A 12,094-nucleotide genomic window follows, 5' to 3' on the forward strand; every position below is an offset into this window, starting at 1 on the left:
CACTGATGTCTCTCTCTCTTCTCTCCCTCCCTCCCTCTTTTCCTTCCTCTCTAAAATCAATGAAAACACATCTTCAGATGAGGATTTTTAAAAAAAAGGCACAAGAAGGCATGCAGTAAAACTTCAACCTCATTCTCATCTCTTATCTCCTCTCATGGCATTCCCCAATCTTGTCTCCTGCCCCAGAAATAATTATTATTGCCAGGTACCCCTGCTACTCCCCCTGCCCCTAATTTAACAAGAAACCATTTGAGAGAGAAAAAGATCCTAAATGTAATATATTTTACTCTACTAGTTTCTTTTCAGCTTCCCTGTCTATTTGAGCAATTTCTTTCCCATGCATTAATCTGTGGGTTTTTCATATGGTTCTTCCTCCCTGTATGTGGGTATTTTCCAAGTCTCTTTGCCTGGACCTCTCTCAGAACATGATCTAATACCCATGAATGGTTTTTGCTTATGAGAATGCAGAGTTCCACCTTTAAAAGCCCAGAAAAAAAACTATTTAAAGGAACAAAACAGAAAAAAACCCCTCTATCCCTCAATTTGTTTATATAATTAATCTATCTTGAGAAGTATCCCTTATTCCAATGTCAGCAGTCACCAGAAGCACCAGTAAAGAATCAGCATCTCAATGACAATGGTTGTCTCAGAATCACAGCTGGGGAGTGAATTTAAATAGATGGATGGACAGATAGATGGGTAGTTGGATAGAGAGAGCCAATCAACTGTGAAGTGTTACCAAGCCCTAAAATCATATTTCATTTGATGGGAACAACAGAAGCCTGATTAATGCATGTGGGAATTTCATTTCAAAGTTATATCAATGGCCTTTCGAGGCCCTGCTTTTCGTTAGGGCTCCCGAGTTCATGTCAAATTGGTCGGTTTAAGATTTTAGGGCTCCTCTATATGGGTTGTATTTATCTTGTGTGGGATAACGATTTAGTTTGGGATAATTGCTATATTATGAAACTTATTTTTTTCTCACTAGGGATCATTTTATGATACCTGGAATTGTCCTGAAAGTTTTATGCTAGGAGAGCACACATACTTAGCTGTTTTCTGTTTAAGGTTTTACCAAAAACTCATTCAAGGAAGCAGAGTGAAGCCACTCTTTGGGAGAAGTGAGTGAAAGTGGTGGGGAACTGTGTGCACTTTTGTGAACATAACTTGGGCAACATGAGAACTGATCCTTGGCTAACTTCCCTCTTAGATAAGGATTGGACCAGTTCACTGGAGACCAAGGAATCAGCAAATACATTTTTTTAAAGTTTATTTTTCGGAACTATAAATGGAAAGTACCAGTGTTCTATTGACTCATTCTTTTGATAGTTCAAACACGAAAAAGTGGATAGATTTAGGAGTCAGGATACCATGGGATTCTGAGCTCCATTGAGAGACAATGAACCCTGTGAATCCAATGACAGTCTATGACTCCACTAAGGGGCCAGCTCTGCTTGGACTAATCTTCTTAGGAATGCTTAGCTGGGGGGGGGGGTCACAACAATAATTCAATCATTCTTTAAAATGCTATTTAAAACTTTTCAATATTTCCTAATGACAAATGAACATAGAATGCAGGTTTTTCCTAAAGCAATTGTGATTTAGAGCTTCCTTTCTGAAATATTAACACTCCACAGCCAATTTATAAATCCAGCCTGATGTAAAAGTGACAATTTAAACAATCATCAAATCATTCATTTTTTTTTCTGTCACTGAAGAGTCTGGTTGCAAAGAAGAATGTATTTGAAGAAAATTCTTTCCAACTCTAATAAAAGTAACTTAGCATATTACAAACCATCTGCCATTCAGGAAATGGTAGATATATTACTCCTGTTTGAAATTAAATAAAATTCACATTCTAAGTAAACCATTTTTTAAAATGGTTTTGCCATCTAAAATGGTAAAAACCATTTTAAAAAATAAGAATAATAGCATAGTGAGATGGCTTCCTTAAAGCATAAACATTTTAAAATGAGAATGCTGGGCTAACCCACCAGGGTGCAACTGTCTTTTCTACTACATTCTAGAAAGTGGTAAAAACTGCAAGTGATTTGTCATGAGAGAAGAAGAGGACTAGCTAAGAAAGACGATATTTGAGCTCTTAACCAAAAGGAAGAGGATAATATAGATATGACAGACTTGGAGACAAACTAGAAAGATAGGAACTAGTAAATCACACTCCTTGGACACAGTGGTTTTCCATATAACCGTAATCTAAGCTGACACCTACTTCAACAGCTACCAAAAGCCGACGGAGGCAGATGGAATAGTCTGTGGTTGCTGGGGAGGGGGGTGGTGGTGGCCTGGGCACCAGCCATCCTTCTGACCCTGCAGCCAAAAGCACAACATGATGAAACATGGAAATAATGAATCCATCCAACAGACTCTAGCCGCCGAGGCACCAGAAGCCTGTGCTTTGAGATGGAACTCATGGTATGGCAGCATTTTGATCTGGAACTTGATGGTTCTACTCAGTCAAACCTGTATGTTTTGTTCATTATCACCCAGGAAATTCTAGCAACCAGGCCTGCGTGTGATATCTAATACACATACGTCTTCTGGAGAAAAGCCAGACAACCTGGCAAAAGGAAAACTATCCTGGGCTGGATCAGTTCACCTTTCGGTAACTCACTTTCGCCCAGAGTCCACTCTGACACTGGAGAGTTGTGCAAGCTTTCCCCTCAAATGATCAGAGAAATCCACATGCGGACATTCACTATTTCTCTCAAGAGAGAAGCAGTCCTCTCTAACCCTCACATGAAAAAATCTATTTCAAGCCAACACATTAGCTTTTACAATATTACATGTGCTTATTTAAAAAACCCCTACCAGTGATTACTATTTTTATAAAAATTAGATAATATAAACTGAATTCGTATATGTAGACAATATCTTCTCAGATGATGATAAAAATCAAATGACTCCTTGCTTACAAAGCCTGAGTCTCATTTTTAGTCAGTGGCAGGATTAAATTTCACTTGATAATAAAAACATTTGTGAGATGCATATCATGCTTATTATATATTTGGGGTCCAAAGGAGGGTCTGGAAGAGGTATTTGCACACCATGTTCACAGCAGCACCATAATAGCCCAGAGTTAGGGAAGCAACCCACATGTGTCCACTGCTAAATAAATGAATACATAACATGTGGTATATACATACTGTTACATGCAGTGGAATACTGCTCAGCCTTAAAAAGGAAGGAAAGCCTGCTGCATGCTACAACATGGATGAACCTTGAAGATGGTATGCACAAATGAAAAAATCAAGTCACAAAAAGACCAATAGTGCATGATTCCACTTATATGAAGTATCTAAAGTCGTCAAATTAATAAGAACCACAAGTAGAATGGTGGTTACCAGGGGCTGGGGGAGGGAAAACGGGGATTGGTTGTTTATGGGTATTAGTTTCAGTTTTGCAAGATGTGAACATTCTGGAGATCGGTGGTACAATGATGTGAACAGACTTACTACTGAGCTTGGTGCTTAAAAATGGTGACGATGGTAAGTTTTATTTTGTGTATCTACCATAATTAAAAAATTAAGTTTTAATCCCCAAAACTTCTTCACCTCAACATGTACTACAGGTTCCTATAATCAGGGGCCAGCAAACTCTTTTCTGTCACGGGGCAGAAAGCAAGTTTTGCCCTGTGGGCCACAGCAGTCTCTGACACAACTCCTCGGCTGTGCCAGGGTGTTATGAAAGCAGCCGCAGACACAAGTGAATGAATGAGTATGGTTGTGTTCCAATAAAAAAACTTGATTTGCAAAACCAGGCGGCTGGCCTGTGGGTCATGGGTTTCTGACCCTTGCGAAAGTATTACTATCTAAATAAGAGAGATCCATGATCCGTTTGTAAACACTACCCAAGAATGATGAGTGAAACACTCTTCTTTTCCAGGCTCTAATATTAGTGCAACAGCAACAAGACCAGGCTGACCCAGCAAGACCAGAACTTGCTTGAAGTGGGAGGAAACCACTACACTGACAGAAGGCGTGTTAGCCCTGCTCCCCGCCTCCACGTCTCTACAGGGGAGCTTAGCGATTTTAGAGTTTAATGATTTAGAGAAAGAATAAGAAAAATGGGACAGCTGGAGGAGGGCGTGGTGAGCACACCTGTATCTCCTTTAGTGGATGAGGACATTGCAGTAGACTTACAGACCTAGCCGCGCTGTCACAGCTGCTGCAGGCAGGGCTGGGAACACAGTACAGAGCCATCCCAACTGGGCTCATGAACCTTCCTCCTCCCTTGTATTTCCAACCAGGAGCCGCAGCCAGCCAGCCAGCCAGCCATGGGCTCTGCGAGTTATCTGTTTCGTGCCTGCTACTCCAAATGGTCTTGGCTTAACCCTGAAACTAATTTTTGCTGTTCACCAAGTTCAGCAAGGGAAATCAATAAAGACACACAAGGCCCCAAAGGCCTAATCTCATGAAATTCAGACAGGAAAGCAAGGGTGTAATTATTCGTTCCCTTCCCAATTGTGCCATGTGAAAATGGCATGTTTTTCCTATGGCCTTTGGGTAGTATAAAGAGACAGCAACCCAAGGGTGGGGTTCAGCAGCTCGATTCAATCTTCTTGGGCACCACAAAAAAAGCAGGCACCCTAGTTAAACAACCAAAATAAAACAAACAGCAAGCACACGCCAAAACCCAACAATTGAAAACGGAGGGTTATGAAACAGCATAAAGAGGGTCAGCTTTACAAAAGGAGCTTTCACCTCCTCAGAGAACTCAATCCCGTGCACAGAATTTTAGAACTAGAAGAGACGGGAGTGATAACGGGGCAAGCCCCCCACCCCTTTTATGTATGAATGAAGCAAAGCCCCGAGAGTCAGGATGCTGCTTAGACAGATAGTGTCGGTCCATTGCATGGATCCAAAGCTGAAATGCTCCACCCTCACTCGACCCGATTTGCTGGGGCGGGGTGGGGGTGGGGGTCTCAGTCCCGCTCTTGGCACTGAACCAAAGCAGAACACTGGTTTAAGCAAGAAAGCCAGAAGGCCCAGGCGAAACGCGAGGCCTTTCTCACCGACCGGGGAGATGGCTGAGTGGGGACACTCCTGCGTTATTACTTGGCGTCTCCAGCTCTCATGGGACCTGCCCTCAATTGCTACAAGAGCCCGACCTCTGACAAAGACCAATGATTTCAGCCGTAATTAATGACACTGTCAAATTAATTAACCCGTCTTCGTCCACAGGGGAAAAAACCCAACTCTCTCATGTCAATACTGCTGTTTACTAGTCCTTGACCAAGCTCTGTAGACTCGACACGGGGACACCACTGACTGATGTCCCTAATAAGGCCCCACCCACTAAGCCACCACCATTAGTTACTAAGCCTTCTCCCAGTGACATGTCCTCTGATAATATGGCTTTGGTGAATGAACAGAGCTCAAAAACCGAACACTATTTTAAATAGAAGCCTGAGAATACGGGGCGGCATTCCCACTTTTTACCTTTTAGGTCCCCTCCTGAGTTATGGTGATGAAACACTAGACAAATGCTGCAGGGTTTCATTTAGCCATTTAATAAATGGCCCTCATTAAAACGCCAGTCCTCTTGCCCTTGTCTGTCAGGGCTCCGACTCAGACCAATGCCCGCGTATACATTTCCATGTTATCTCTTCAGAGGGTTCGGAACTATTTTCTTACACCTACCACAGCTTTTATTCCATTTAGAAGAAGTACCCTCCATCCCGTTTCTGACTTTCAAGAAAAACAAGGCACTTAATTGACCACAGGAGGACTCTCTCAAGGGCATCGGGCTGCAAAAGCTCTCCCGTGAGCTCACAACGTAAGCTGATGTAATCGGCTACAAGAAGCCGGCTTCTATTTTTAAATGATACCCTTTCACTCTGCCTTCAAAGGGCACATATATCACACGTTGTAACTGCCCATAAAATGCCTCCTGGTGTAGCCTCCTGTCCATTTCCCTCCTGGGGTGAGTCATGCTGCCAGGAGGGGCTTCCCACCGCACACAGGCCCAGCCCCGCCCTCTCTGATCCATCTACCACTACCTATTACTTGGTCTTTAGGAGAAGAGCTGCATATGGCCACTCTCCAGGTGTCTTGTTTATCACGGTACTTTTGAGAAGGAACAGATGACTGCCAGGGCCCTTCTTGAGGGTTGGGATCAAGCTTTCCCACCTCTTTGTATTTCCATCCCCAAATACAGGCCCTTAATAAATGCTTACTAATGCTGCTGCCCAGAGCTCTGTCATCTGGCCCATGAGCTTCACAGGGTGCCACGAGGGAAACAGATGATTTACTTCATTTGCTTTTAAGTTTTTCATTCATCATTCCGGCCACGCTTGCTGTGTGTTCTTGAAAACGTTTCTTAGCATTTGGTTGGAGGTGAAAGCACACTGGATCTTGCTATTTGTTTATTTACACTTATGTTGCTCATATCTAAAAAGAATAAAGAGCTTTGTAATTAAAGTGATGCTGTGGCGGAGTCTGGGAAAGGTCAGAGCAGTGTATTCCTTGGGCTACTGCCCTCTTCACTCCATAGGCACCCCATGGTTCATACAAAAGCCTCCTAGCAGCACTCCCAGGCTCAACGCTTGGTCCTTCCAATCCTCCACTTTAAACTCTGAGTGAGCTGGCCCTGGCCAGTGGGGCTCAGTAGGTTGAAGTGTTGTCCCCATACCCCAAAGGGTGGCGGGTTCCATTCCAAGTCAGGGCACATACCCAGGTTGTGGGTTTGATCCCTGGTCCAGGCCCATTTGGAAGACAGCCAATTGATGTTTCTCTCTCACATCAAGGTTTCTCTCTCTCTCTCTCTCTCTCTCTCTCTCTCTCTCTCTCCCTCCCTCCCTCCCTTCCTCTTTCTAAGATCAATTTAAAAAAAATCTGAGCTATGGAGAATACTGATTTAATCATGCCCCTCCCCTCCTCAACCCTTCCACTCCCTCTGAGCCCTCTGGGAGATGTCCTTCCTGGTTCAGCTCTGCTGACCTCAGTGGCCCCTGGTCTGGGCACCACCATTCCCACACCCACCTTCTGTACTCTGGTCTCTAGAAGTGCTTTCACCTAAAAGTATTTATCTAAGTTGCTTCCTCAGCCTGGAACTCTGCTCTGCTGTCCCTTCTCCTTCCACCTTGCTCCTTCGAACTCATCCTTCGCATCTTGGTCAGATGCCCCTTGCTGCAGGTACCCCTCGTGGGTGGAGAATGTGCTAGCTCTTGCTCTACCCCAAGTGACTACATGTGACAGCAAGGCAGTGAGCACGTCTGTGCATTCACTACTATATCCCACACATGGCCCAGCATGCAGCGGGGCTTCAGTATCATTGGTTGGATGAATGAATAAATGAGTGAATGTATACTAAAGACTACAGTCGGGGGATCCCATTTGTGAGGTATGGATTAGAATTCTATCTCCTTGGAAAGTGTGAACTCAAAGAACAGAATTTATAGTAAAATACAACTTTGGTTGGAGAGTCCTCAGTTGAAACGTGATGGTGGCAGGAGGAGACGCTGGGAGACTGACATTCCCCCCCCCTCCCCCCACAGCGGACCTAAGGAGCCACCTGCAGCCTGGCCTCTCACCCTGAGGACTGAGAACTAACACTTTCCAAGAGATCAGTGGAGAGCTGTTTAGAATGAAATCCTAACTGGGACAGAACACAAAAGCTTGCTCAAAGTGAAATTTCATGTTATGAACTCCAAGAGAAGAGCCAATTCCACAGTTTAAATTCATTCCAAAGAGGGCAGCAACCCACACATGAATAATGCCACTTCTTACCTGCAAAACCACACACGTCCATTTCCAAAACATCTAAGGTCAGTTGCCTGTGTTGGGAATTCTGGGGAGCTTTGAGAAAACATGCTTCTGGCACTTCAAACGCAATGGTTGGAATCTGGCATTGCTACGGGTACGGACTGGTGCTGGACTGGCCGCGGGTGATGGTAGTAAAGAGAAGCAGTCCAGTCCCTGTCCCCATGGAAAGCCTCGCTTCGTCAAATATATATTCACATCTGACTTCTTAAAATTTCCCACCCCCCAAATTCTAAGTACACCATGTTCTGTTATTAAATTAAATCCAGGACACATGGGACTGGGGTAAGGCATCACTTCAGCTCCTTCTTTATGGCAAAGAATTTTTTTCAACCAGATTTTCCAAAATCAACAGACTGATCACACTAAACAGTGGGTAATATTTCAACATTCAAACCAAATGACGAAGGGCTTGGTTTTTATTTCATCCCTACACAGCTAGTAACCACCCTCCAAAACAAAACCAAATAAACACAATTCCACATGAACTTCTCCGGCCTTCCAGAATAATCATACGTTTACTTTTATTATCTGGCACATAGAAGGTGCTCAATAAATGTTCGTTGAGTGAATAAATCACAGGAGCGGAATAACTAGGAAAACGCCCTTTTAAATCTTATGTATGTTCTTCAACTTCCCTTTTTTTTTTCCTCTTAGGGAAAAAATTATGCGTGATTTTCTAGGATTCTGACTTTCATTTCCCTGTCTGACCCTGGGCTAGTCACTTAAAATAGGTTCCATTTTCTTCACCCATAAAATGAAATCTGTGTTTTGATTATTATGAAATTTAAAGGATAGTAGATATAAAGCGACTGGCACCACACCATGTAGATAATGTTAACGTTCCCCCCCCCTTTTTCTTTTTTTAACCTTTCCGTTCCATCTCCCATCCTCCTTCAACCCCAAAATAAAGTGTCAAAGACAAACTAAATTACGTGCCCGATAAGAAAGCCAGGAAATCTCAAAGGTGGCCTGGGCTTGCCAACATCGAGTAGCTATCAACTCTTGACAAGTTTTATTTACTATTTTGGGGCCTTGGGTATCCTCCGTTATAGAATGAGTGAGTTTCACTAACTCATTTTTAAAGGACTTTTCAGTTCTGATTGTCCATGAGCTCAGAGTCTGCCTTACAAGAACTTAGATGCTGCTAGCACATTAAGGTCATCTCTGATCAGACATAAAATGGACTCTGATTTCCTTCGCAGAGAGGGATTCTACAGTACAAACCAGAACTAGATTTAACTTTTAAAAGAATTTGTATGAATCTAACACCTAGGTCAAGAATTGGTGACCTTATTCTTAAGCCACAGAAGGTCCCTCCTCCCCTGCACCCCCACACGCATCCCCCATCCAACACAGCCCACATCTAAACTCCTTCCTACCAGTGGGGCTCCCCATTCACAGCTCTGCAATGATGTGCTTAAAGAGAAACCTAGGGATTGTTAAGCAATATTACTGACTCATCTGAAATGAGTAATAGGACAGTCAATACAATATTATGTCAAACCTAACATTTGCTTTATTTTTTTCTTTCATACCCAGAAATATATCTAAATCCACCAAACAAAGAACCCAAGACTATGTACGCAACAACAACAAAAAACCCCCAAGGCTGCATTTTCATAAATACTCAGTGCATGACTGCCACCTGGTGGTGGATGTATCCTTGTTTGAATGAATCTCCAAAGCAGTTATACTGACAAGATAATTAAAAAACACACAAGCGAACACTGTTCTCTGCTGCTCATGGTTATTTCAGGGAAATTTAGGAGCAAACCCACCTCCTCTGCTATATATTTCCCTCAAATTTCTGAAGAGATCACAGATGTAGTCAATGCTGTATTTTTTAATCCTACAACGAAACCCTACTGCTTCTGAGCCAATTCACAAAACAAAGGAGCATTATCATTCTATTAATTTTAATATGCATTAGTAATTAAAAAGGGTTTCCACAATAGTCTGTTCTCACCTTCCAGTTTCATTTGATCCAGTCATGATTTTTTTAGTTATGCATGAAAAGGCATTTAGAAATGACAGCCTTACCAAAAGTGCACATTATATGAAAATCTGACTTCAATTAGAACCAGTAACTAAGTCCCCGCAGTTTCCAGCTGTCTCTTCACTTGTATCCTTAGAGAATTACATATCACATTAATTGGTATTCTGTCACATAAAAAGACACCAGCGATGATTAATTGCATCCTTGGTGCTTTTGAGTTCTGTCTTCTTCACTGGAGGGATTCAAATCACACCTCATTACCTTCCAGCAGGTACCCCTTTTGGTAACCCTCATAAAATCTCCTACCTTCCTGAACTTCTCCATTTGCTTGTAGAGGTCTGGATCAAGCTCCTGTGACACGTCCTTCATCCATAATAATGCCCCCCTGTACTCAGTCCGGCACTGCTCCATGCGGTTCACCGTCAGCCACGTGTCCGAGATGGCCCGATGCCGAAAAGTCTCCACTTCTTGGTGAAATCGACACAAAGGATTTCGTAAGGCCAACCTAGACCGAGGATAAAGCCACAATCTTGAAACTAAGTGGGCTAGAGATCTGAATCCTTGGCAACTTACCAATCTTAAATACATGAGCCTAGCACAATGCCTGGAACATAGACGACGCTGCAGAAATGTTTGAATTATAACTGAAATGTAGGTGAACTGATGAGTCCACCAGAGATGATTAGCCATGTACTGATCTCTTAGATGACTGTTACTTAACTGTTCTATTTTAAAAACTAAGTATTTCCATCCCTATTGTTGGGGGTGGCCTCGTGCTTGGGCAAAGAACACTTGGAAGCTGGCACCAATCCTGTGTTAATGGAGAAAGGTCAAGGAATAACCATTTCCCATGTATACTCTTAGTCCCTCCCTGCCTGCTGCTGCTCTGAAGCTTGGCCCTTTGAGGAGGGATGGACCTGTGTGTGATTAGGTCTCCATGGCCAGGCCATTCTGGGTTACTCTCCAAAGGCCTGGCATCTGCTGCTTGTTCCAATAGCCAAGAAGGAAGCACAGACAAGCATTTTCAATTGGTCTAGGAAGGGAGAGAAGTGCATGTACTGAGGGTTTACTGTGTCAGGCCCTTTGGGTAGGTTCTGTGATTTGATTCTTATGAAAAAAACAAAACTTACGGATACTACACTAGAAATGAATGTATATTATACAAGGAAGTGGGTGTAAAATAATTATAATATTGGCTATAACATACCATCACTTATTTAGCAAAAAAAAAATGCTTGATGCATATTAAACTTTGGATAAAATATTTATTTGCAGGGGAAAAATACTGCCCCAACCAGTAATGTCAGAAGAACCACACTCTTTAAAAAAGTCATCTGCATGAAGTTGCAGGGTGAAGGTTCAAAAAATAAAAACAAGATGAATATTTAAATTTAAATGTAAACTTGCCTAGGTGGAGGGAACAATGGTGTCTGAGCTGAAGTCAGCGCTTGGCTGTTCCATCGATGTCTTCAGTGCCCTACATGTGTATAGCACTACACGATTATGGATACAGCAATAAACTGTTTAAGAAAAAAATCCCTTTCACTATTTCCTTTAGTTCTCCTTTTGCCTATGAGGCACTGCTTTTAAATATTCAGCACTTTTTAAAAAACAGCTTGCTCACATCATCCTACCTAGGTGTTGCGAGTTGTTTTCAAAGACATATTGTTGTGCCATAAAGTAAGCCTGTGCTTTATCAGCACTGGGTTAAATTTAATACTCACCATTCATCAAATTGAATGAGCAGTTGTAGCAATGACTACCAAGTAAGTCAGTAAAACAAATGCTGATGTGAATGTTTATAAAATGGAAGCCCTCTACTGAAAGCGAGAAAGAGTTGCCCTAGCTGGTTTGGCTCAGTGGAGATAGCATCAGCCTGCGGACTGAAGGGCCCTGGGTTCAATTCCAGTCAAGAGCACATGCCCGGGTTGTGGGCTCCATCCCCAGCTGGAGGTGTCAGGAGGCAGCCGATCAATGACTCTCTTTCATCATTGATGTTTCTCTCTCTCTCTCCCTCTCCCTTCCTCTCTGAAATCAATAAAAATATATTTTTTTAAAAGGAAGAAATAGTCCTCAGCTGGCCCCCTAAGGATCCCATTTATTCCTGGGCTCTTTTTTTTTATCTCTTTCATTGGATTTTGCCACTTTTCCTAAACTGGTTGAAAAAGAGTCTTGAAATAAAATATTCTCGATTTCTTGGGCTGTTGGCAAGTTGGACTCAAACTTTTGAAGATGTGATGACATGATGATAGAGATTAAGATCCTGAAGAAGAGGAAAAGGCATATGAAAACATCTCATTCCCCTGTAGCTTAC

General features: G+C 42.6%; 1 protein-coding gene across 4 annotated transcripts in view; it reads right to left on the reverse strand.

Annotated features, from left to right (window-relative positions):
• ICA1 (islet cell autoantigen 1) overlaps window positions 1-12,094 on the reverse strand; it is a 97,237-nt gene that overhangs the window by 65,697 nt on the left and 19,446 nt on the right. For all 4 annotated transcript variants that reach the window (XM_006085014.3, XM_014452441.2, XM_023750758.1 and 1 more), the window contains one exon: window positions 10,087-10,285. In XM_006085014.3, coding sequence (XP_006085076.1) covers window positions 10,087-10,285 — 199 coding nt within the window. The remainder of the gene's footprint in view (window positions 1-10,086; window positions 10,286-12,094) is intronic.

The sequence above is a fragment of the Myotis lucifugus genome, unplaced genomic scaffold, assembly GCF_000147115.1.
Source record: "Myotis lucifugus unplaced genomic scaffold, Myoluc2.0 scaffold_15, whole genome shotgun sequence".
Lineage (NCBI taxonomy): Eukaryota > Metazoa > Chordata > Mammalia > Chiroptera > Vespertilionidae > Myotis > Myotis lucifugus.